The following is a 26,999-nucleotide window of genomic DNA, read 5'->3' on the forward strand; positions in this document are numbered from 1 at the left end:
GCTTTCCTAGAAATCCCAAAAGCCTTTAAGACTGTGCTTGCTAGGAATTCTTATCTCCCTGCATGCAGATACTGCCTCCTGTTTTTCATTTTTCCATTTTTTCTTTCTCATGCCAGTGTGTATCTTTGACAGAACCTGGGACGCATATTAGTCCCTGGCTGCAAGGAGTTTTAATTGATTTCCTAGTTCTGTACCATCTTTGCTTTTCTGAAGTAAACTCTACGTGGTCATGTCTATTATTCTTTTTTTAAAAAAAATTTATTTGGTTGTGCCTGGTCTTAGTTGTGGGAGATGGGCTCCTTAGTTGCGGCTCATGGGCTCCTTTAGTTGCGGCTGGCAGGCCCCTTAGTTGCGGCTCATGGGCTCCTTAGTTGTGGCTTGCCGGCTCCTTACTTGTGGCAGATGGGCTCCTTAGTTGTGGCAGGCAGCCTCCTTAGTTGTGGCATGTGAACTCTTAGTTGCAGCATGCATGTGGGATCTAGTTCCCTGACCAGGGATCGAACCTGGGTCCCCTGCACTGGGAGCACGGAGTTCTAACTGGTGCGTCACCAAGGTAGTCCCTATTCTTTTATGAGCTGTTGGATTTTGTTTTGTACAATTCACTTTCTCCTAATTCTTGCCTACCTTTTAGGTTTAGGAAAGCATAATGAAAAATGAAGGTGTATTCAGAAGGACAGGAGTGTAGGTGAATCACGTATGTAACTGTTCTGACAGAGATCTTTAAAAAAATCTAGTTAAAAAAGATAGGCCTGCAAAGGTAATTCTAAAAGTATTTTAATTCCTTTAAACAATTGGGGTTTGTTAAAATTAAAAAACTTTCCCTCTGTGAGAATGCTATTGGTGAGATGGCAGGGTAGGAATAGGTCAGTACAGCTTTCTCTGGGTAGATTTTCTGATAGCAATATCAATGAAATAAATTTTCTTGATTACTGACTTTGAGTGTGTGACTAAGTTTGAGTTATCCTGATTATTGACGGGGGGATCAAAGTGGATAGGTGTAGTAAACCAAGAATTTGACAAGTAAAAGTTACATGTTTTGTGTCCACTCTAAGCCTCTTTCAGCTTTTCATTTTCGCTGTGAGCTCATACATGTATAAGTAGCAAAGGACATTTAGGTTGCTGTGAGTAGCTCACAGATTACCTAATTCATAAATGAACCATTGAATTAGAAGCAATTATAGAGCTAAGTTAGATCTTTATTAGTATCAGGGCAGTGGTAGTGATTTACCTAAACATCCTCCATTTGTTGAAAATACTTCCATTTTTATATTCTAAGTCTCGCTTGACTTTGTGCTATCTTAACTTGAAGATTTCTTTAGAAGCTTTATTTTTTTTAGAGCTGTGTGTGTTTGTGTGTGTGTGTGTGTGTGTGTGTGTGTGTGTATGTATTAAAGATCGTTTTATTGTTGTAGGGGGTAGAGAAGAATGTGTATGGGAGCACTGAATCCTAATCACTAGACTACCAGGGAAGAGAAGAATGTATATGGATAGTTACGTGAATCTAAAGCTTAGGAGTGTACTCTAGTTATATTGAAGAAGTACTAATGCTTTTAATGTTTTCTTTTTTTTTCCCCCTCCTTCCCCCTGCCCCTGGAAGTTGGTAGGAGGGCAATTTGATTTAGAAATGAATTTCATTATTCAAGAAGGTGAGAGTATCATCTGTATGGTGGACCTATTAGAGAAATGTGATGTTACTTGCCAAGCAGAAGTCTGGAGCATGTTTACAGCCATTCTGAAGAAAAGCATACGAAATCTTCAGATCTGCACTGAAGTAGGCCTTGTTGAGAAAGTGCTTGGGAAAATTGAAAAAGTTGACAGTATGATAGCAGGTATGACTTTCCATAATACAGTGGTTGTGAAGAAATGAAGTTTGATTCTTAAGTACTCTATTTTTCTTATTTAATAATATTTATTAAAATAAATATTGAGCATCTAACATGTACCTGGAACTTTAGTGTCCAAACTGTTAAGTAAGCACCATATATTTTAATCTTTCAAGAAATATAAGTAGCTTTATTATTTTATTTTTTGCTTTCTTTGTTTCCAGATCTTTTAGTTGACATGTTGGGAGTGCTGGCTAGCTACAATTTGACAGTTCGAGAACTAAAGCTCTTCTTCAGTAAACTTCAAGGAGATAAAGGACAATGGGTAAGCTTAAATACTCTTTGATATTTGAAACTGTTCCCCTCCCCAAACATATTAGTAGCTTTTAAGAAATTGATATTGTTGCACAGGGGGTGAATGTCAAATTGAGGGGGAGAGATCAGTTAGAATAGCATTTAGCCCCCTACAGCTACTTTTTTGTTTTTTTACATCTTTATTGGAGTATAATTGCTTTACAATGGTGTGTTAGTTTCTGCTTTATAACAAAGTAAATCATTTATACATATACATATGTTCCCATATCTCCTCCCTCTTGCGTCTCCGTCCCTCCCACCCTCCCTATCCCACCCATCCAGGTGGTCACAAAGCACCGAGCTGATCTCCCTGTGCTATGTGGCTGCTTCCCACTAGCTAGCTATTTTACGTTTGGTAGTGTATATATGTCCATGCCACTCTCTCACTTTGTCACAGCTTACCCTTCCCCCTCCCCATATCCTCAAGTCCATTCTCTAATAGGTCTGTGTCTTTATTCCCGTCTTACCCCTAGGTTCTTCATGACATTTTTTTTTTCTTAAATTCCATATATATGTGTTAGCATACGGTATTTATCTTTCTCTTTCTGACTTACTTCACTCTGTATGACAGACTCTAGGTCCATCCATCTCACTACAAATAACTCAATTTCGTTTCTTTTTATGGCTGAGTAATATTCCATTGTATATATATGCCACATCTTCTTTATCCATTCATCTGATGATGGACACTTAGGTTTTTTCCATCTCTGGGCTATTGTAAATAGAGCTGCAATGAACATTTTGGTACATGACTCTTTTGAATTATGGTTTCCCAGGGTATATGCCCAGTAGTGGGATTGCTGGGTCATATGGTAGTTCTATTTGTAGTTTTTTAAGGAACCTCCATACTGTTCTCCATAGTGGCTGTACCAAGTCACATTCCCACCAGCAGTGCAAGAGTGTTCCCTTTTCTCGACACCCTCTCCAGCATTTATTGTTTGTAGACTTTTTGATGATGGCCGTTCTGACTGGTGTGAGGTGATACCTCATTGTAGTTTTGATTTGCATTTCTCTAATGATTAATGATGTTGAGCATTCTTTCATGTGTTTGTTGGCAATCTGTACATCTTCTGTGGAGAAATGTCTATTTAGGTCTTCTGCCCATTTTTGTATTGGGTTGTTTCTTTTTTTGGTATTGAGCTGCATGAGCTGCTTATAAATTTTGGAGATTAATCTTTTGTCAGTTGCTTCATTTACAAATATTTTCTCCCATTCTGAGGGTTGTCTTTCGGTCTTGTTTATGGTTTCCTTTGCTATGCAAAAGCTTTGAAGTTTCATTAGGTCCCATTTGTTTATTTTTGTTTTTAGTTCCACATCTCTAGGAGGTGGATCAAAAAGGATCTTGCTGTGATTTATGTCATAGAGTGTTCTGCCTATGTTTTCCTCTAAGGGTTTGATAGTTTCTGGCCTTACATTTAGGTCTTTAATCCATTTTGAGCTTATTTTTGTGTATGGTGTTACGGAGTGTTCTAATCTCATACTTTTACATGTACCTGTCCAGTATTCCCAGCACCACTTATTGAAGAGGCTGTCCTTTCTCCACTGTACAGTCCTGCCTACTTTATCAAAGATAGGTGACCATATGTGCATGCGTTTATCTCTGGGCTTTCTATCCTGTTCCATTGATCTATGTTTCTGTTTTTGTGCCAGTACCATACTGTCTTGATTACTGTAGCTTTGTAGTTTAGACTGAAGTCAGGGAGCCTGATTCCTCCAGGTCCGTTTTTCGTCCTCAAGATTGCTTTGGCTATTCGGGGTCTTTGTGATTCCATACAGATTGTGAAATTTTTTGTTCTAGTTCTGTGAAAAATGCCAGTGGTAGCTTGATAGGGATTGCATTGAATCTGTAGATTGCTTTGGGTAGTAGAGTCATTTTCAGAATGTTGATTCTTCCAATCCAAGAACGTGGTATATCTCTCCATCTATTTGTATCATCTTTAATTTCTTTCATCAGTGTCCTATAATTTTCTGCATACAGGTGTTTTGTCTCCTTAGGTAGGTTTATTCCTAGATATTTTATTCCTTTTGTTGTGATGGTAAATGGGAGTGTTTTCTTGATTTCACTTTCAGATTTTTCATCATTAGTGTATAGGAATGCAAGAGATTTCTGTGCATTAATTTTGTATCCTGCTACTTTCAAAAATTCACTGATTAGCTCTAGTATTTTTCTGGTAGCATCCTTAGGATTCTCTATGTATAATATGTCATCTGCAAACAGTGACAGCTTTACTTCTTCTTTTCCGATTTGGATTCCTTTTATTTCCTTTTCTTCTCTGATTGCTGTGGCTAAAACTTCCAAAACTATGTTGAATACTAGTGGTGAGAGTGGGCAACCTTGTCTTGTTCCTGATCCTAGTGGAAATGCTTTCAGTTTTTCACCATTGAGGACGATGTTGGCTGTGGGTTTGTCATATATGGCCTTTATTATGTTGAGGAACGTTCCCTCTATGCCTACTTTCTGCAGGGTTTTTATCATAAATGGGTGTTGAATTTTGTCGAAAGCTTTCTCTGCATCTATTGAGATGATCATGTGGTTTTTCTCCTTCAGTTTGTTAATATGGTGTATCACGTTGATTGGTTTGCCTATATTGCAGAATCCTTGCATTCCTGGAATAAACCCCACTTGATCATGGTGTATGATCCTTTTAATGTGCTGTTGGATTCTGTTTGCTAGTATTTTGGTGAGGATTTTTGCATCTGTGTTCATCAGTGATATTGGTGTGTAGTTTTCTTTCTTTGTGACATCTTTGTTTGGTTTTGGTATCAGGGTGATAGTGGCCTCGTAGAATGAGTTTGGGGGTGTTCCTCCCTCTGCTATATTTTGGAAGAGTTTGAGAAGGATAGGTGTTATCTCTTCTCTAAATGTTTGATAGAATTCGCCTGTGAAGCCATCTGGTCCTGGGCTTTTGTTTGTTGGAAGATTTTTAACCACAGTTTCAGTTTCAGTGCTTGTGTTTGGTCTGTTCATATTTTCTGTTTCTTCCTGATTCAGTCTTGGCATGTTGTGCATTTCTAAGAATTTGTCCATTTATTCCAGGTTGTCCTTTTTATTGGCATAGAGTTGCTTGTAGTAATCTCTCATGATCTTTTGTATTTCTACAGTGTCAGTTGTTACTTCCTCTTTTTCATTTCTAATTCTGTTGATTTGAGTCTTCTCCCTTTTTTTCTTGATGAGTCTGGCTAATGGTTTATCAATTTTGTTTATCTTCTCAAAGAAGCAGCTTTGAGTTTTATTGATCTTTGCTATCGTTTCTTTCATTTCTTTTTCATTTATTTCTGATCTCATATTTATGATTTCTTTCCTTCTGCTAACTTTGGATGTTTTTTGTGCTTCTTTCTCTAATTGCTTTACGTGTAAGGTTAGGCTGTTTATTCGAGATGTTTCCTCTTTCTTAAGGTAGGATTGTATTGCTATAAACTTCCCTCTTAGAACTGCTTTTGCTGCATCCCATAGGTTTTGGGTCGTCGTGTCTCCATTGTCATTTGTTTCTAGGTATTTTTTGATTTCCTCTTTGATTTCTTCAGTGATCACTTGGTTATTAAGTAGTGTATTGTTTAGCCTCCATGTGTTTGTAGTTTTTACAGATCTTTTCCTGTAATTGATATCTAGTGTCATAGCATTGTGGTCGGAAAAGATACTTGATACAATTTCAATTTTCTTAAATTTACCAAGACATGATTTGTGACCCAAGATATGATCTATCCTGGAGAATGTTCCACGAGCACTTGAGAAAAATGTGTATTCTGTTGTTTTTGGATGGAATGTCCTATAAATATCAATTAAGTCCAACTTGTTTAATGTATCATTTAAAGCTTGTGTTTCCTTATTTATTTTCATTTTGGATGATCTGTCCATTGGTGAAAGTGGGGTGGTAGAGGCCCCTACTATGAATGTGTTACTGTCGATTTCCGCTTTTCTGGCTGTTAGCATTTGCCTTATGTATTGAGGTGCTCCTATGTTGGGTGCATAAATATTTACAGTTGTTATATCTTCTTGGATTGATCCCTTGATCATTATGTAGTGTCCTTTGTCTCTTCTAATAGTCTTTCTTTTAAAGTCTATTTTGTCTGATATGAGAATTTCTACTCCAGCTTTCTTTTGGTTTCCACTTGCATGGAATATCTTTTTCCATCCCCTTACTTTCAGTCTGTATGTGTCTCTAGGTCTGAAGTGGGCCTGTTGTAGACAGCATTTATATGGGTCTTGTTTTGTATACATTCAGCCAGTCTGTGTCTTTTGGTGGGAGCATTTAATCCATTTACATTTAAGGTAATTATCGATATGTATGGTCCTAGTCCCATATTCTTAATTGTTTTGGGTTTGTTATTGTAGGTCTTTTCCTTCTCTTGTGTTTCTTGCCTAGAGAAGTTCCTTTAGCATGTGTTGTAAAGCTGGTTTTGTGGTGCTGAACTGTGTTAGCTCTTGCTTGTCTGTAAAGGTTTTAATTTCGCCATCAAATCTGAATGAGATCCTTGCTGGGTAGAGCAATATTGGCTGTAGGTTTTTCTCCTTCATCACTTTAAATATGTCCTGCCAGTCCCTTCTGGCTTGCAGAGTTTCTGCTGAAAGATCAACTGTTAACCTTATGGTGATTCCCTTTTGTGTTGTTGTTTTTCCCTTGCTGCTTTTAATATGTTTTCTTTGTATTTAATTTTTGACAGTTTGATTAATATGTGTCTTGGCATGTTTCTCCTTGGATTTATCCTGTATGGGACTCTCTGTGCTTCCTGGACTTGATTAACTATTTCCTTTTCCATATTAGGGAAGTTTTCATCTATGATCTCTTCAAATATTTTCTCAGTCCCCTTCTTTTTCTCATCTTCTTCTGGAACCCCTATAATTCAAATGTTGGTTTGTTTAATGTTGTCCCAGAGGTCTGTGAGACTGTCCTCAGTTCTTTTCATTCTTTTTTCTTTATTCTGCTCTGCAGTAGTTATTTCCACTATTTTATCTTCCAGGTCACTTATCCGTTCTTCTGCCTCAGTTATTCTGCTATTGATCCCATCTAGAGTATTTTTAATTTCAATTATTGTGTTGTTCATTGTTGCTTGTTTCATCTTTAGTTCTTGTAGGTCCTTGTTAAATGTTTCTTGCATTTTCTCTTTTCTATTTCCAAGATTTTGGATCATCTTTACTTCCATTATTCTGAATTCTTTTTCAGGTAGACTGCCTGTTTCCTCTTTATTTGTTAGATCTGGTGGGGTTTTGTTTTGCTTCTTTATCTGCTGTTTGTTTTTCTCTCTTCTCATTTTTCTTATCTTACTGTGTTTGGGGTCTCCTTTTTGCAGGGTGCAGGTTCATAGTTCCCATTGTTTTTGGTGTCTGTCCCCAGTGGCTAAAGTTGGTTCAGTGGGTTGTGTAGGCTTCCTGGTGGAGGGGACTAGTGCCTGTGTTCTGGTGGATGAGGCTGGATCTTGTCTTTCTGGTTGGCAGCTCCACATCTGGTGGTGTGTTTTGGGTGTCTGTGGACTTATTATGATTTTAGGCAGCCTCTCTGCTAATGGGTGTGGTTGTGTTCCTGTCTTGCTAGTTGTTTGGCATAGGGTGTCCAGCACTGTAGCTTGCTGGTCATTGAGTGGAACTGGATCTTAGCGTTGAGATGGAGATCTCTGGAAGATTTTCACCGTTTGATATTATGTGGAGCTGGGAGGTCTCTTGTGGACCTGTGTCCTGAAGTTGGTTCTAACACCTCAGAGGCACGGCACTGACTCCTTGCTGCAGCACCAAGAGCCGTTCATCCACACAGCTCAGAATAAAAGGGAGAAAAGGTAGAAGGAAAGAAAAAGAAAGAAAGAAAGAGGATAAAATAAAATAAAGTTATTAAAATAAAAAGTAATTATTAAGAAAAAAAATTTTTTTACAAGAAAAAAAAAAAAGGACGCAAAGAACCCTAGGAGAAATGGTGAAAGCAAAGGTATAGAGACAAAATCTCACAAAGAAGCATACACATACACACTCACAGAAAGAGGAAAAGGGGAAAAAAATAATAAATCTTTCTCTCAAAGTCCACCTCCTCAATTTGGGATGATTCATTGTCTATTCAGGTATTCCACAGATGCAGGGTACATCAAGTTGGTTGTGGAGCTTTAATCCGCTGCTTCTGAGGCTGCTGGGAGAGATTTCCCTTTCTCGTCTTTGTTCGCACAGCTCCCGGGGCTCAGTTTTGGATTTGCCCCTGCCTCTGCGTGTAGGTTGCCGGAGGGCATCTTTTCTTCGCGCAGACAGCACGGGGTTAAAGGAGCAGCTGCTTCGGGGGCTCTGGCTCACTCAGGCCGGGGAGAGGGAGGGGTGCAGATGCGGGGCGGGCCTGCGGCGGCAGAGGCCAGCGGGACGTTTCACCAGCCTGAGGCGCGCCGTGCGTTCTCCTGGGGAAGTTCTCCCTGGATCCCGGGACCCTGGCAGTGGTGGGCTGCACAGGCTTCCCGGAAGGGGGGTGTGGATAGTGACCTGTGCTCGCACACAGGCTTCTTGGTGGCGGCAGCAGCAGCCTTAGCGTCTCATGCCCGTCTCTGGGGTCCGTGCTTTTAGCCGCGGCTCATGTCCGTCTCTGGAGGTCCTTTAAGCAGCGTTCTTAATCCCCTCTCCTCATGCACCAGGAAACAAAGAGAGAAGAAAACGTCTCTTGCCTCTTCGGCAGGTCCAGACTTTTCCCCAGACTCCCTCCCGGTTAGGCGTGGTGCACTAACCCCCTGCAGGCTGTGTTTCCGCCACCAGCCTCAGTCCTCTCCCAGCGCTCCGACCGAAGCCCGAGCCTCAGCTCCCAGCCCCACCCGCCCCGGCGGGTGAGCAGACAAGTCTCTCGGGCTGGTGAGTGGTGGTCGGCACCGATCCTTTGTGCGGGAATCTCTCCGCTTTGCCCTCCGCACCCCTGTTGCTGCGCTCTCCTACGCGGCTCCGAAACTTCCCCCCCTCCGCCACCTGCAGTCTCCACCCGCGAAGGGGCTTCCTAGTGTGTGGAAACCTTTCCTCTTTCACATCTCCCTCCCACTGGTGCAGGTCCCGTCCCTGTTCTGTTTTCTCTGTTTATTCTTTTTTCTTTTGCCCTACCCAGGTACGTGGGGGAGTTTCTTGCCTTTTGGGAGGTCTGAGGACTTCTGCCAGTGTTCAGTAGGTGTTCTTTAGGAGTTGTTCCACGTGTAGATGTATTTCTGGTGTATTTGTGGGGAGGAAGGTGATCTCCGCCTCTTACTCTTCCGCCATCTTCCCTTCCCCCCCCCCCCCCACAGCTACTTTTGCCATCACCTGACACAGGTGTGGACGAAGAGAACTGGGTGTTCCAGGCAGGTTGGTAATTTGGTCCTTCCTCAAATGTTTTAAATAATTTTTATTTTTTTAAAATTTCAATATTTTAAAATTCAACATAAAAATTCAACATTAAATTAGAGGAAAAGGGTAAGGACAGAGAAATAAAAATGTTGGGTAGCAGCATCTAGCTTCTCTTTGTATCAGTCTGAGTAGTTTAAACTTGAATAACCCACTCACTGAACAAAAGCACTGTGCTAATTGGCTCCGCCCTCTTTAGATGCAATTTCCTGGTCCTTTGCAATGGGTGGTAGTGGTCAACTGATTTTGAACTCCAGGTGCCTTATCAAACTGTTTCTTCCTACTGTTTAGTTACTTATGCCTTAGAGGAATACTAGTAAATATTTTCTCCGTTTTTGTTGCATTTCTAGGCTTATTTTAGAGCTCTTTAGAAATCATTGCCTGCAGCAACTACTCAGCCAGCTGATCCTTAATCTGCCTCTGTTTAAGTGTATCTAAATTTGTGCTCTGCAATTGTACACTCTAATTTATTGTATTAAAATGATTGTACTCTTTAGCTTCTTTGTATTGAACTCTAGTTCTCTGCCTGCTTTTAAGGTTTTCAGTGATTTTATTATGTTTCTTGGTGTGGTTTACCTTGTATTTATCCTTATTAGGGGTTCTTGCATCTGTGGGCTTATAATTTTCATCAAATTTGGGAACATTTTGATAATTATTTCTTCAAATATCATTTTTTTGTCCCTCTCCCCCTCCTTCTGGGACTCCAGTTACATGTTTTTTAATCTTCTTGGTAGTGCCCCTTAGGTCACTGAGATCTGTTCACATTTTTTTTAGTGTTTTCTCTTTGTGCTTCATTTTATTTTATTGATTTTTAAATAAATAAATTTATTTATTTATTTATTGGCTGCATTGGGTCTTGGTTGCTGCGCCCGGGCTTTCTCTAGTTGGCGGTGAGTGGGAGCTACTCTTTGTTGTGGTGCACAGGCTTCTCATTGCAGTGGCTTCTCTTGTTGTGGAGCACAGGCTTTAGGCACGTTGGGTTTCAGTAGTTGTGGCTCATGGGCTTAGTTGCTCTATAGCATGTGGGATCTTCCTGGACAAGGGTTCGAACCCATGTCCCCTGCATTGGCAGGCAGATTCTTAACCACTGTGCCACCAGGGAAGTCCCTGTGCTTCATTTTAGATTGCTTTTATTGCTATATTTTTAAGGCAGTTGATCTTTTCTTCTGTAATGTGTTAACAGCCATTAAAATTTTCAGATTTCAGATACTTTTAATCTCTGTCAATTCTATTTGGTTCTTTTTAATATCTTTCATTTGTTCCCTCATTCTTGTTTTCCTTTAAATCATTGAGAGATGGCAGCATATTAATAATAATAATTTAAATCATTGAGAGATGGCAGCATATTAATAGTTGCTTTAATGTTCTCATCCACTAATTCTGTCATCTCTGTCATTTTCTAGGTCAGTTTTTTGCTCACTCATTCTGCTTTTACTTGTAGGTCATATTTTGCTGTTTTTTTTGTGTGTATTTGGTTTTTTTTTGTGGTACGCGGTCCTATCACTGTCGTGGCCTCTCCCGTTGCGGAGCACAGGCTCCGGACGACGCGCAGTCTCAGCGGCCATGGCTCACGGGCCCAGCCGCTCCGTGGCGTGTGGGATCTTCCCAGAGCGGGGCACGAACTCGCGTCCCCTGCATCGGCATGCGGACTCTCAACCACTGCACCACTAGGGAAGCCCTATTTTCCTGTTTTATACTAGTGATTTTAGACATAGTGATGTTAGTCATAGTGAGTTATTCCCTGTTGAGTGCTGGATTCTGTCATAGTTCTTTTAAGATTGTTAGACTGTTTTTGCAGGCAGGTAAGTTGCTTGTGGATTAACTTTATTCTTTCAGGCTAGTTTAAAAGTTTTTTTGGTCAGCCAATCTAGGCTGTTACTCCAGGGCTTATTATTAGGGCAGCCTTATTCTGGCCTGACTTTTCTAGGGTCTTTGTGAATGACCCTAAGTCTCAGACATGAGGCAAGCAAGACTGTGATCTCTCCGTAGTGCCTAGTAGGGTCTCAGCAATTCCTGGCTCTATATTTGCTCTGGGAATTCTTTGACTGATGGCTGTCAAAATCTTGGCTACCCCACCTTGTTGAGTTTTAAGGTAGAAATGAACAGTTTGGTATTATGCCAAAGGGTCAGTGCAGATTTCTGGAGTTTCTTCTCTGCATAGGTCCTTCCTCTGTAGTACTCTGCCCTGAAGTTTCTGTCTACCTCAGACTACCCATCCTCTAATTTCTGCCTCATCAGCTCAATGAGAATTTCAAGCTCTGTTTGGTCTTCTTCTCCCTGTGCAATGATATGTGATAAGGAAATTGACTGCAGGTAGAAAGTGTGGGTAATCTCATGCCTCATTTTGTTTCCCTTTCTCAAGGATCACAGTCTTGAGCTAGTGTGAAAACAGTTTTAGTTTCATACATTTTGTCCAGTTTTCAAGTTGATTATGGTGAGTTGGAAAGTATAGGTCCTGTTACTGTGTCATGTCCAGAAGAAGAAGTATACTGGTTTGATTTTGGTTTTGATTTATATTCAAATAATTTATGTATTCTGAATATGTAATGAAAACATTTTTTGTTATATTGGTGAATATAGAAAACTATAAGAAAATAGGAAAGGTTATGAACAGATATCTATTTACAGAGAGAGAAATCCCATAATCAAATAAACACTAAATCACTAATAATTAGAGATGTTCAAATGAAAGCAGTATTGATATGTCACCTTACATCATTTGTATTAAGAATTATAGAGTTGGATAATAGCAAGTATAATTGGAGAGATAGAGTTATTTTAAAGCTGTGTGCTACTGGTTGGAATGAACACCAATGGAGCCAACCTCAAGAGTAATCTAGTACTAGTTAGTCACTTAAATTATACCCATATCCAGTGAATTAGTAGTTTGCTCCTGAGTGCGTGTTCCAAGAAATTCTCACATAGTTCTGTAAGGAAATATGTATGAGGATGTTCACTGAAGCATTAGTGTTTTTTTTTTTTTTTTTTTTTTTTTTGCGGTACTTGGGCCTCTCACTGTTGTGGCCTCTCCCCCGTCGCGGAGCACAGGCTCTAGACGCGCAGGCTCAGCGGCCATGGCTCACGGGCCCAGCAGCTCTGTGGCATGTGGGATCTTCCCGGACCGGGGCTCGAACCTGCGTCCCCTGCATTGGCAGGCAGACTCTCAACCACTGCGCCACCAGGGAAGCCCTGAAGCATTAGTTTTGATGGCAGTGAATTGTCAACATGTGTTTATCTTTAGGAGAATAGATAGGTAAAATCTATTGGATGCATAGAATAGATTATTATATAGCAGTTAGAATTAATGAACAGAGTAATAAGAATAGATACCAAAAAGCAGGAAGAAAGTAAGAAATAGAATGATATATCTAACCCAACATCATTTAAATTTTAAGTATAGGCACACAAAAACACATTTTTAAAGGAACACATATAAAAAGATTAAGCATGTTAATGTAGCTGCTTATGGGAGGGAAAAAAATAATGAACTATTAATAAAACAAGAGCAGGGCCTTGCTCAGAGCTTATGTAGCTTTTGCTATCATATCAGTGCAGTGAAAAATCCCTGTATCTAAATCTGTGTCTGCTTTTTTGATTATTACTTTAGCACATATTTTTATATGTGGAAATAGTGTATCAATGGGTGAACATTTTTAAAGACTCTTGAATTATTTTCTGAAAGGCTTTCTTAGTATACAGCCCCCTAGCAGTATCTGTGGATTAAGTGCTTGTCTTAATGTATGCTTTTTGATTGGTTTATAGAAAAGGAAATTTTGAGGATTGATTTCTCTAGAAATGCTACAAAGTTATATTTTTATTTTTGACTGCATATTATTTTTGATGATTTCATTTTAGAATTTATTTTAAAAAATCATTGTGATTGTAATAACTTGTTATTACACTTTTATAATTGAACAGTGTGGTTAATTGAAAGTTTCTTGATCACTTACGAATGAAGCTTTCCACTTAACATTTAGGTAAAAGGTTGCCAAACTCTTTTAGATAGTTATTAATGATAATTTAGAGCAGCTACCAGATAAGATGAAGGCAAGCCAATGATTTCACTTGTAGTTTGACACTGTTTTGAACTTTTAACTTTTAAGAGGAATGTACTACACTTTCTAAACTGATTGAAATGATAAGGTATATCTGATTGTCCTTTGCTTTTCCTAAATGTAAATGTGCCTTTTCGTTTTAGCTCTTGGTTGTTTAATGTATTAGAGGAGACTTGTGGGTCAAAGAGGCATTAATCGAATAATTGTAATGTTACAACTTTTATACATGCTGTATAGTAGAGATATTTTGTAGAATGAAATGTGATAGGGAGATTTGATCCATTCTCAGAGGTCAGGGAAGACTGCCCTGAGAAGTGATCATTAAGATGAACTTCAATGGATGGGTAAGATTTATTTAGTTAAGGTGGAGGAGGCTGGGGAGGGGGGAATAGGCCTAGTGAGAACATTTTAAGCAGAAGGAATAGCTTGTGCTCAGGCCCTATTATGGGAAGAAGACAGAGAAGGCATTGTGGATAGAGTGCAGAGAGAGGCAAAAGAGGTTAAGGAGGTATGTAAACTATCTTGTGGGCCATGTTAGGGATTTTGGTCTTTATTTTAAAGACAGTGGGAAGCTATAGGAGAGATAGAATAATGTAACAGTGAAAGTGTAGTAATGAAAAGCATGGACTCTGGAGTCAGACTGAATTCTTATCCTATCCTTGTCACTTACTACCTGTATGACCTTGGACATGTTCCTCTGACTCAGATTCCTCCTTTGCAAAATGGAGTGAAAATAACCCCTAGTGTGGTTATGAGGCTAAAATATTTTATTGTTTTTAAAGTGCCTTTAACAGTGGGACTTGGTAAGCATTATTTTCTGGTGAAATTAAAAAGTGCTTTAAAAAGGGATGGGTGGTGGGTTGATGTAGTTTGTAATTTTAAAAGGTCGTTTTTGCTGTAGTGTGAAGAGTTATGTGTCAAATGCTGTTGGCTCATATTTATCCAACGCCTCATAAAAAAAATGGCATAGAGTGCATTGTTCATTTCTTTAAGGTAGTTGAAAATAACCTTCTTTTAAGGAGGTTATTTTATATGCTTTTTAGCTTACAGAATTATTTAGTTATTAGGGGATATATTAAAGTATGTCTGTACTAAAAGTAGGTATTTTTGTTTTATGGTGAATAATGTGGTTAATGAATTGTTGATTATTTTCATAGCCTCCACATGCTGGAAAGTTGCTGTTTGTGTTAAAGCACATACCACAGAAGTATGGTCCGGATGCCTTTTTCAACTTTCCAGGAAAGAGTGCTGCAGTAAGTAAATCTTAACGAGGAAATCACTTGAAGTTCTTTTTTCTTTCTTTTGCTTCCTGAAAGTATGGCCCTGTAAACACTCCTGACAGGTTCTGTGTTAGGGATAAACTTCCTTGCACAGCCTAACTTAATCTTTACAGCAATTCTGCATGTTACTTTTTCCTGACTGTTTTAGAGGTGAAGAAATAGAGACTCTAAGAAGTTAAGAAAGCTGTCCACTCACCCCTTGGGGCCTCAGTGGAATAAGAACCCAATTCTTTTTAACATAAGCCATTTTGTCTTATGAATTTTATCTTTGCATTCTCAAACAGAAATTTATGGACTTGAGGACACGGGGAGGGGGAAGGGTAAGTTGGGACGAACGAAGTGAGAGAGTGGCATGGACATATATACACTACCAAACGTAAAATAGATACCTAGTGGGAAGCAGCCACATAGCACAGGGAGATCAGCTCCGTGCTTTGTGACCACCTAGAGGGGTGGGATAGGGAGGGTGGGAGGGAGATGCAAGAGGGAGGAGCTATGGAGATATATGTATACGTATAGCTGATTCACTTTGTTATAAAGCAGAAACTAACACACCATTGTAAAGCAATTATACTCCAATAAAGATGTTAAAAAAAAAAGAAATTTATGTGCAACACTTTCAGTTTTATCTTTCTGAAGATCTTTCTTTAGCCTTACATTTCCTGATTCCTGTTTCTTTTGCACCTGAGAGTTACTCTTGGAAACTTTCTAGGCAAGTTTTTCTAACCTGTGTGTTTCCATATAATATCAATCTCAGCATTCTTGTAATCTGTTAATCAGTTTATAAATAAGACATGTATGTATGGCAGTAATATCTGTAATGTTTCAAAATATTATAGGATTACATTATATAATGTATATGTATTATTTATGGAAGCTTTTTTACTTCATTATGACATTGGTGTGCCTGTTACAAGCATCCATTTTTTGAAGATATTTCAGCCTATTCTTCTTCTGAGGTTACCTTTTATTCATTTTTTACTTTTGTTCTCATAATATCCTACTTGCTTGTGGCCCCTATGTAGCCAGGCAATACCTGCAGAAAGAAGAGAGTGTTTTGAAAAGATATTTGTGATATTTGAATGCTTCACACAAAATACACAGTTTTCTTTGGAAAGTTTTATTGCTCGTATTATTTTTTTCTTTATAATTTTTCCTTAATAATCATTTTAGATTTGAAGCTTCCTAGAATAATTGTACTCTGTTGGCATTGAGCTTATCGTTTGTCTCCAACATAAAAAAGTATTCTTGGGACTTCCCTGGTGGCGCAGTGGTTAAGAATCTGCCTACCAGGTGACACAGGTTCGAGCCCTGGTGTGGGAAGATCCCACATGCTGCAGAGCAGCTAAGCCCGTGCGCCACAACTACTGAGCCTGCGCTCTAGAGCCTGCAAGCCACAGCTACTGAGCCCATGTGCCACAACCACCAAACCCACACACCTGTAGCCTGTACTCTGCAACAAGAGAAGACACTGCGATAAGAAGCCCGTGCACCACAACGAAGAGTAGTCCTTGCTCGCTGTAACTAGAGAAAGCCTGTGCGCAGCAACGAGGACCAAGTGCAGCCATAAATAAATAAATAAATAAATAAGAGAAAAACATATCCAGATCCACCCTTTAAATATATATATTTAAATATATAGTTTTTAAAAAACATCTTTATTGGAGTGTAATTGCTTTACAATGTTGTGTTAGTTTCTGCTGTATAACAAAGTGAATCAGCTGTATGTATACATATACCCCCATATCCCCTCCCTCTTATGCCTCCCTCCCACCCTCCCTATCCCACCCATCTAGGTGGTCACAACGTACTGAGCTGATCTCCCTGTGCTATGCGGCTGCTTCCCACTAGCTATGTATTTTACATTTGGTAGTGTATATATGTCAGTGCTAGTCTCTCACTTCGTCCCAGTTTACCCTTCCCCCTCCCTGTGTCCTCAAGTCCATTCTCTACGTCTGCGTCTTTATTTCTGTCCTGCCCCTAGGTTCTTCAGAACCAGTTTTTTGTTTTTTTTAGATTCCACATATATGTGTTAGCATACGGTATTTGTTTTTCTTTTTCTGACTTACTTCACTCTGTATGACAGACTCTAGGTCCATTTACCTCATTACAAATAACTCAATCTTGTTTCTTTTTATGGCTGAGTAATATTCCACTGTATGTATGTGCCACATCTGCTTTATCCATTCCTCTGTCGATGGACACTTAGGTTGCTTCCATGTCCTGACTATTGTAAATAGTGCTGCAGTGAACATTGTGGGACATGTCTCTTTTTTAAATATGGTTTTCTCAGGGTATATGCCCAGTAGTGGGATTGCTGAGTCTTATGGTAATACTATTTTTAGTTTTTTAAGGAACCTCCATACTGTTCTCCATAGTGGCTGTATCCATTTACATTCCCACCAACAGTGCAAGAGGGTTCCCTTTAAAAAAATAAAGTATTCTCATGAGATTAATGTCTTTTTCACGCATGTTATAACTTTATTATTTATAATTCTTTGAGATAGTAATGTGTCCATTCTATTTACTTATATGTATCTTAAAAGTGGGGCAGTTCAACTACACAGCTTTTGGAACTTTCAGAGAAAAGGTGTTTTAAATATATTTAGTGACTCATTTTTTCCCTTAAACATAGCTTTTAAAGGGAACTTAAAGTATTTATGGGTAAATTAGTTTTAGAAAGCTTTCATATCCTCTACTCTCATGTTTCAGTGAGAGAGAGCATATGTATGCAGTGAATATGTACTTTTTAAATTTTTTTTGTTATTGCAACATTCATTTTATTTTACTTTATTTTTTTTTATTTGTTTATTTGATTGCGCTGGCTCATAGTTGTGGCAGGTGGGCTTCTTAGTTGCGGCATGTGGGATCCTTAGTTGTGGCAGTCAGCCTCCTTAGTTGCGGTTTGTGGGCTCTTTAGTTGCGGCTTGCTGGTTCCTTAGTTGTGGCATGCAAACTCTTAGTTGCGTCATGCATGTGGGATCTAATCTCTGGCCAGGGATTGAACCACGCCCCCTACATTGGGAGCTTGCAGTCTTAACCACTGCGCCACCAGGGAAGTCCCCAACATTCAGTTTAAATCAGCCTCTTGAAGTATCAATTGTGTTATTACATAAATTTGGCTCTATGATTTTTTCATGTTTTTTGGAATATCTTATACATATAGAAGAATATATGTGTATGTATGATGTCGACAGAAATGCCTACGTAAATTATAATAACAAGAAATTGTTAATTATAAGTAACAGTAATTATTGTAAATTATAAATAACAAGAAAACAACAACTTTGTAGTATGATCTTTTTTTAACAGCTTTATTGATTTATAATCCCCATATCATATGATTCATTCATTTAAAGTGTGCAGTGAATGGTTAAGTGTGTTCACCAAGCTGTGTAACCATTATCACAATCAATTTTAGACATTTTCATCACACCCAGAAGAAACCCTGCACTCCTTAGCAGTCACTGGACACATTTCACTGCAGACTCCCAGGCCTAGGCAACTGCTGTTCTACTTTCTGTCTGTATGGATTTGTCTCTTCTGGACAGTTCATGCAAGTGGAATCATGTGATGTCTGGACTTTTGTGATAGGCTTTTTCTACTTACCACTACTGTTTACAAGATCCATTCATGTTGTAGTATGTATCACTGCTTCATTACTTTTTTTTTTTTGCGGTACGGGGGCCTCTCACTGTTGTGGCCTCTCCTGTTGTGGAGCACAGGCTATGGATGCGCAGGCTCAGCAGCCGTGGCTCATGGGCCCAGCCGCTCCGCATCATGTGGGATCTTCCCAGACCGGGGCACGAACCTGTGTCCCCTCCATTGGCAGGCGGACTCTCATCCACTGCACCACCAGGGAAGCCCTCCCTTGCTGATTTTAATATGTTTTCTTTGTATTTAATTTTTGACAGTTTGATTAATATGTGTCTTGGCATATTTCTCCTTTGATTTATCTTGTATGGGACTCTCTGTGCTTCCTGGACTTGATTAACTATTTCTTTTCCCATATTAGGGAAGTTTTCAACTATAATCTCTTCAAATATTTTCTCAGTCCCTTTCTTTTTCTCTTCTTCTTCTGGAATCCCTATAATTGGAATGTTGGTGCGTTTGATGTTGTCCCAGAGGTCTCTGAGACTGTCCTCAGTTCTTTTCATTCTTTTTTCTTTATTCTGCTCTGCAGTAGTTATTTCCACTATTTTATCTTCCAGGTCACTTATCCGTTCTTCTGCCTCAGTTATTCTGCTATTGATCCCATCTAGAGTATTTTTAATTTCAATTATTGTGTTGTTCATTGTTGCTTGTTTCATCTTTAGTTCTTGTAGGTCCTTGTTAAATGTTTCTTGCATTTTCTCTTTTCTATTTCCAAGATTTTGGATCATCTTTACTCTCATTATTCTGAATTCTTTTTCAGGTAGACTGCCTATTTCCTCTTCATTTGTTAGGGCTGGTGGGTTTTTATCTTGCTCCTTCATCTGCTGTGTTTTTCTGTCTTCTCATTTTGCTTATCTTACTGTGTTTGGGGTCTCCTTTTTGCAGGCTGCAGGTTTGTAGTTCCCGTTGTTTTTGGTGTCTGTCCCCAGTGGCTAAGGTTGGTTCAGTAGGTTTTGTAGGCTTCCTGGTGGAGGGGACTAGTGCCTGTGTTCTGGTGGATGAGGCTGGATCTTGTTTTTCTGGTTGGTAGCTCCACGTCTGGTGGTGTGTTTTGGGGTGTCTGTGGACTTATTATGATTTTAGGCAGCCTCTCTGCTAATGGGTGGGGTTGTGTTCCTGTCTTGCTAGTTGTTTGGCATAGGGTGTCCAGCACTGTAGCTTGCTGGTCGTTGAGTGAAGCTGGGTGCTGGTGTTGAGATGGAGATCTCTGGGAGATTTTTGCCGTTTGATATTATGTGGAGCTGGGAGGTCTCTTGTGGGCCAGTGTCCTGAAGTTGTTTCTCCCACCTAAGAGGCACAGCACTGACTCCTGGCTGCAGCAGCAAGAGCCTTTCATCCACGCGGCTCAGAATAAAAGGGAGAAAAAGTAGAAAGAAAGAATTAGTAGAAGTAGAAAGAAAGAAAGAAAGAAAGGAAGGAGGGAGGGAGGTAGGGAGGGAGGGAGGAAGGAAGGAAGGAAGGAGGGAAGGAAGGAAAAAAGAAAGAAAGACAGAAGATAAAGTAAAATAAAATAAAGTGAGATAAAATATAATAAAGTTATTAAAATAAAAAATAATTATGAAGAAAAAAATTTAAAAAAGAAGGGACAGATAGAACCCTAGGACAAATGGTGGAAGCAAAGCTATACAGACAAAATCTCACACAGAAGCATGCACATACACACTCACAAAAAGAGGAAAAGGGGAAAAAATCATAAATCTTGCTCTCAAAGTCCACCTCCTCAATTTGGGATGATACGTTGTCTAAAGGAGGGAAGGAAGGAAAGAAAGAAAGAATGAAAGAAGATAAAGTAAAATAAAATAAAGTTATTTAAATAAAAAATAATTATTAAGAAAAAAAATTAAAAAAAAGAAAACGGACAGATTGAACCTTAGGACAAATGGTGAAAGCAAAGCTATATAGACAAAATCTCACACAGAAGCATACACATACACACTCTCAAAAAGAGGAAAAGGGGAGAAAATCATAAATCATGCTCTCAAAGTCCATCCCCTCAATTTGGGATGATTCGTTGTCTGTTCATGTATTCCACAGATGCAGGGTACATCAAGTTGATTGTGGAGCTTTAATCCGCTGCTTTTGAGGCCGCTGGGAGAGATTTCTTTTCTCTTCTTTGTTCTCACAGCTCCCAGGGTCTCAGCTTTGGATTTGGCCCCGCGTCTGCGTTTAGGTCGCTGGAGGGCATCTGTTCTTCACTCAGACAGGACGGGGTTAAAAGAGCAGCTGCTTCGGGGACTCTGATTCAGTCAGGCCGGGGGGAGGGAGGGGCACGGAGTGTGGGGCGAGCCTGCAGCGGCAGAGACTGGCGTGATGTTGCACCAGCCTGAGGCGCGCCATGCGTTCTCCCGGGGAAGTTGTCCCTGGATTCCGGGACACTGGCAGTGGTGGTCTGCACAGGCTCCCCAGAAAGGGGGTGTGGATAGTGACCTGTGCTCGCACACAGGCTTCTTGGTGGCGGCAGAAGCAACCTTAGTGTCTCATGGTCGTCTCTGGGGTTCGTGCTTTTAGCTGCGGCTCGCGCTCTTCTCTGGAGCTCCTTTAAGCAGCACTCTTAATCCCCTCTCGTCGCGCACCAGGAAACAGAGAGGGAAGAAAAAGTCTCTTGCCTCTTCGGCAGGTCCAGAGTTTTCCCCAGACTCCCTCCCGGCTAGCCATGGTGCACTAAACCCCTGCAGGCTGTGTTCATGCCGCCAACCCCAGTCCTCTCCTGAGATTATTTTTGTGTATGGTGTTAGGGAGTGTTCTAATTTCATTCTTTTACATATAGCTGTCCAGTTTTCCCAGCACCACTTATTGTAGAGGCTCTTTTATCCATTGTATAACCTTGCCTCCTTTGTCATAGATTAGTTGACCATAGGTGCGTGGGTTTATCTCTGGGCTTTCTATCCTGTTCCATTGATCTATGTTTCTGTTTTTGTGCCAGTACCATACTGTCTTGATTACTGTAGCTTTGTAGTATAGTGTGAAGTCTGGGAGTCTGATTCCTCCAGCTCCGTTTTTTACCCTGAAGACTGCTTTGGCTATTTGGTGTCCTTTGTGTCTCCAAACACATTTTAAGATTTTTTGTTCTAGTTCCGTAAAAAATTCCATTGGTAATTTGATAGGGATTGCATTGAATCTGTAGATTGTTTTGGGTAGTATAGTCATTTTCACAATATTGATTCTTCCAATTCAAGAACATGGTATATCTCTCTATCTGTTGGTAACATCTTTAATTTCTTTCATCAGTGTCTTATAGTTTTCTGCATACAGGTCTTTTGTCTCCCTAGGTAGGTTTATTCCTAGGTATTTTATTCTTTTTGTTGCAGTGGTAAATTGGAATGTTTCCTTAATTTCTCTTTCAGATTTTTCATCATTAGTGTATAGGAATGCAAGAGATTTCTGTGCATTAATTTTGTGTCCTGCAGCTTTACCAAATTCATTGATTAGCTCTAGTAGTTGTCTGGTGGCATTTTTAGGATTCTCTGTATAGTATCATGTCATCTGCAAACAGTGACAGTTTTACCTCTTCTTTTCCAATTTGTATTCCTTTCATTTCTTTTTCTTCTCTGATTGCTGTGGCTAGGACTTCCAAAACTATGTTTTGTAATAGTGGTGAGAGTGGACATCCTTGTCTTGTTCCTGATCTTAGAGGAAATGCTTTCACTTTTTCACCATTGAGAATAATGTTTGCTGTGGGTTTGTTGTATATGGGCTTTAATATGTGGAGGTAGGTTCCCTCTATGCCCACTTTCTGGAGGGTATTTATCACAAATGGGTGTTGAATTTTGTCAAAAGCTTTTTCTGCATCTATTGAGATCATCATATGGTTTTTATTCTTCAGTTTGTTAGTATGGTGTATCACATCGATTCATTTGAATATACTGAAGAATCCTTGCATTCTTGGGATAAACCCCACTTGATCATGGTGTATGATCCTTTTAATGTGCTGTTGGATTCTGTTTGCTAGTATTTTGTTGAGGATTTTTGCATGTATGTTCATGAGTGATATTGGCCTGTAGTTTTCTTTCTATGTGACATCTTTGTCTGGTTTTGTTATTAGGGTGATGGTGGCCTCGAAGAATGGGTTTGTGAGTGTTCCTCCCTTTGCTGTATTCTGGAAGAGCTTGAGAAGGATAGGTGTTAGCTCTTCTCTAAATGTTTGATAGAATTCACCTGTGAAGCCATCTGGTCCAGGACTTTTGTTTGTTGGAAGATTTTTAATCACAGTTTCAATTTCATTACTTGTGATTTGTCTGTTCATATTTTCTGTTTCTTCCTGGTTGAGTCTTGGAAGGTTTTACCTTTCTAAGAATTTGTCCATTTCTTCCGGGTTGTCCATTTTATTGGCATAGAGTTGCTTGCAGTAGTCTCTTAGGATGCTTTGTATTTCTGTGGTGTGTATTTTAACTTGTCCCTTTTCAGTTCTAATTTTATTGATTTGAGTCTTTTCCCTCTTTTTCTTGATGAGTCTGCCTAATGGTTTATTAATTTTGTTTATCTTCTCAAAGAACTATCTTTTAGTTTTATTGATCTTTGCTATTGTTTTCTTTGTTTCTATTTCATTTATTTCTGCTCTGATCTTTATCATTTCTTTCCTTCTGCTAACTTTTGGTTTTGTTTGTTCTTCTTTCTCTAGTTCCTTTATGTTTAAGGTTAGATTGTTTATTTGATATTCTTCTTGTTTCTTGTGGTAGGCTTGTATAGCTATAAACTTCCCTCTTAGAACTGCTTTTGCTGCATCCCACAGATTTTGGATTGTCGTGTTTTCATTCTCATTTGTCTCTAGGTATTTTTTGATTTGCTATTTGATTTCTTCAGTGATCTCTTGTTTATTTTGTAATGTATTGTTTAGCCTCCATGTGTTTGTGTTTTCTATGTAATTTCCCCTGTAATCGATTTCTAATTTCATAGCGCTGTGGTCAGAAAAGATGCTTGATATGATTTCAGTTTTCTTAAATTTATTGAGGCTTGATTTGTGACCCAGGATGTGATCTATCTTGGAGAATGTTCTGTGCACACTTGAGAAGAAAGTGTAATCTGCTGTTTTTGGATGGAATGTCCTATAAATGCCCATTAAATCTATCTGGTCTATTGTGTCATTTATAGCTTCTGTTTCCTTATTTATTTTCGTTTTGGATGATCTGTCCATTGGTGTAAGTGAGGTATTAAACTCTCCCACTATTATTGTGTTAGTGTCGATTTCCTCTTTTATAGCTGTTAGCAGTTGCCTTGTATATTGAGGTGCGCCTATGTTGGGTTCATATATATTTATAATTGTTATTTCTTCTTTTTGGATTGATCCCTTGGTCATTATAGTGTCCTTCCTTGTCTCTTGTAACATTCTTTATCTTAATATCTATTTTATCTGATATGAGTATTGCTACTCCAGCTTTCTTTTGATTTCCATTTGCATGGAATATCTTTTTCCATCCCCTCACTTTCAGTCTGTGTGTGTCCCTAGGTCTGAAATGGGTCTCTTGTAGACAGTATATATATATGGGTGTTGCTTTTGTATCCATTCAGCAAGCCTGTGTCTTTTGCTTGGAGCAGTTAATCCATTCATATTTAAAGTAATTATCGATATGTGTGTTCCTATGACCATTTTCTTAATTGTTTTGGGTTTTTTTTTTTTTTTTTGTGGTATGCGGGCCTTTCACTGTTGTGGCCTCTCCCGTTGTGGAGCACAGGCTCCGGACTTGCAGGCTCAGTGGCCATGGCTCACAGGTCCATCCGCACCACAGCATGTGGGATCTTCCCACACTGGGGCACGAACCCATGTCCCCTGCATCGGCAGGCGGACTCTCAACCACTGCGCCACCAGGGAAGCCCCTGGGTTTGTTTTTGTATGTCCTTTTCTTCTCTTGTGTTTCCCACTTAGAGAAGTTCCTTTAGCATTTGTTGTAGAGCTGGTTTGGTGGTGCTGAATTCTCTTAGCTTTTGCTTGTCTGTAAAGCTTTTGATTTTTCATCGAATCTGATTGAGATTCTTGCCGGGTAGAGTAATCTTGGTTGTAGGTTCTTCCCTTTCACCACTTTTAGTGTATCATGCCACTCCCTTCTGGCTTGTAGAGTTTCTGCTGAGAAATCAGCTGTTAATCTTATGGGAGTTCCCTTGTATGTTATTTGTCATTTTTCCCTTGCTGCTTTCAATAAATTTTCTTTGTGTTTAATTTTTGCCAGTTTGATTACTGTGTGTCTCGGCGTGTTTCTCCTTGGGTTTATCTTATGTGGGACTCGCTGCACTTCCTGGACTTGGGTGGCTCTTTTGTTTCCCATGTTAGGGAAATTTTCGACTATAATCTGTTCAAATATTTTCTCTTTTTCTTTCTCTCTCTCTTCTCCTTCTGAGACCCCTATAATGCGAATGTTGTTGTGTTTAATGTTGTCCCAGAGGTCTCTCAGCCTGTCTTTATTTCTTTTCATTCTTTTTTCTTTAATCTGTTCCGCAGCAGTGAATTCCACCATTCTGTCTTCCAGGTCACTTATCTGTTCTGCCTCAGTTATTCTGCTATTGATTCCTTTTAGTGTAGTTGTCATTTCAGTTATTGTATTGTTCATCTCTGTTTGTTTGTTCTTTAATTCTTCTAGGTCTTTGTTAAACATTTCTTGCATCTTCTCGATCTTTGCCTCCATTCTTTTTCCGAGATCCTGGATCATCTTCTCTATCATTATTCTGAATTCTTTTTCTGGAAAGTTCCCTATCTCCACTCATTTAGTTGTTTTTCTGGTTTTATCTTGTTCCTTCATCTGTTACATTGTCCTCTGCCTTTTCATCTTGTCTGTCTTTCTGTGAATGTGGTTTTTGTTCCACAGGCTGCAGGATTGTAGTTCTTCTTGCTTCTGCTGTCTGCCCTCTCAAGAATTCTTTATATATTCTTCTGGATATAAGTTTCTTATCAGATAAATAACTTTCAAATATTTTCTCCCATTCTTTTGGCTTGTCTTTTCACTTTCTTGAGGGTATCCTTTAAAGCACAAAAGTTTTTAATTTTAATGAAGTCCAATTCATATATTTTTTCTTTCATTGCCTAATTAAGAAGGATTTATCTAACTCAGTGTCATGTAGATTTAACCCTATTTTTTCTTATAAGAGTTTTATATTTTTAGCTCTCACATTTAGGTCTATCTGTCATCGATTTGGGGTTAATTTTTTGTGTGACACGTAAGGAAGTGGTCAGCTTCATACCTTTGCTTGTAAATATTAGTTTTCTCAGCGAATTTGTTGATAACACTATTCTTTCCTCATTGAACTGCCTTGACACTCTTGTTGAAAATCAAGATCACAAATATAAGGGTTTATTTCTGGGCTCTCTGTTCTGTTTCATTGATCTTTATCTTTATGTCAATATGGTAAAATCTTCATTACTGTATCTTTGTGTTGTACTTTTTACATTTGGTAGTGTGGGTCTTCCAACTTTGTTCTTCTTTTTCAAGTTTGTTTTGGAGATTTGGGGGCCCTTGCAGTATGTAATATGATGTTTTAAATAAAAATTTAAGCCAAGTGGTAAAATCATTTATATAGTGACATGAATAAAATTTCAAAATATTATGAAAAAAATATTATGAACGAATCCTCTTCAGCTATATATTTGCTGTTAAAAAAATTATATTCCAGGCTTTTTCCTTAACTTTTTTCTTTCCTTTCTTGTCCCTCTTTCTCTCTTCTGTTACCTTATGTAACATTTCAGCAACAAATTTCCAACTTGATATCACTGCTTACCTCTTTTTTTAAATTTTTTAAATGTTAAAATTTAATTTTGGCTGCATTGAATCTTCATTGCTGTGGGCAGGCTTTCTCTAGTTGTGTGGAGTGGGGGTACTCTTTTTTTGTGGTGCACGGGCCTCTCATTGCAGTGGCTTCTCTTGTGGAGCACGAGCTCTAGGCATGTCGGCTCAATAGTTGTGCCTCATGGGCTCTAGAGCACAGTCTCAGTAGTTGTGGCACACGGGCTTAGCCGCTCTGCAGCATTTGGGATATTCCCAGACCAGGGCTCAAACCCGTGTCCCCTGCATTGGCAGGTGGATTCTTAACCACTGCACCACGAGGGAAGCCCACTGCCTAACTCTTTTAATAGGAATTTCTTTGGACATGTTTATTGTAAGAAATGAAGCACCTGTGATTAGTGCATCAAGCAGGTCACTTGGAATGTTTCTATTGTTTAATTAAATTATCATCATTACTGTATATTTTGGAATATTTAGAAGTTATTAAAATCTTTCAGATAAAGAGACTACTGCATATTTTAATCATGATGTAGAATAATATCTAGTAGGAATATGTATAGCATTGTAAGGTCTCATTTTCATGATTTCAGTAACAAAATTTTTCATTGTGAGTCAGTAACTCAAAGCTTTTTCGTTTAGGCTATTGCATTACCTCCTATAGCCAAATGGCCATACCAGAATGGTTTTACATTTCATACCTGGCTTAGAATGGATCCTGTAAATAACATCAATGTGGATAAAGATAAACCATATCTGTATTGGTATGTATTTCTGTAATTTAGTGTTGTTACTTTACTTTGAAA

General features: G+C 39.0%; 1 protein-coding gene across 3 annotated transcripts in view; it reads left to right on the plus strand.

Moving 5' to 3' along the window:
• LRBA (LPS responsive beige-like anchor protein) overlaps positions 1-26,999 on the plus strand; it is a 727,005-nt gene that overhangs the window by 74,865 nt on the left and 625,141 nt on the right. For all 3 annotated transcript variants that reach the window (XM_067736701.1, XM_067736700.1, XM_067736702.1), the window contains exons 3-6: positions 1,598-1,829; positions 2,048-2,148; positions 14,714-14,809; positions 26,836-26,957. In XM_067736701.1, coding sequence (XP_067592802.1) covers positions 1,598-1,829; positions 2,048-2,148; positions 14,714-14,809; positions 26,836-26,957 — 551 coding nt within the window. The remainder of the gene's footprint in view (positions 1-1,597; positions 1,830-2,047; positions 2,149-14,713; positions 14,810-26,835; positions 26,958-26,999) is intronic.

This window comes from Pseudorca crassidens, chromosome 4, assembly GCF_039906515.1.
Source record: "Pseudorca crassidens isolate mPseCra1 chromosome 4, mPseCra1.hap1, whole genome shotgun sequence".
NCBI classification, from domain to species: Eukaryota; Metazoa; Chordata; class Mammalia; order Artiodactyla; family Delphinidae; genus Pseudorca; species Pseudorca crassidens.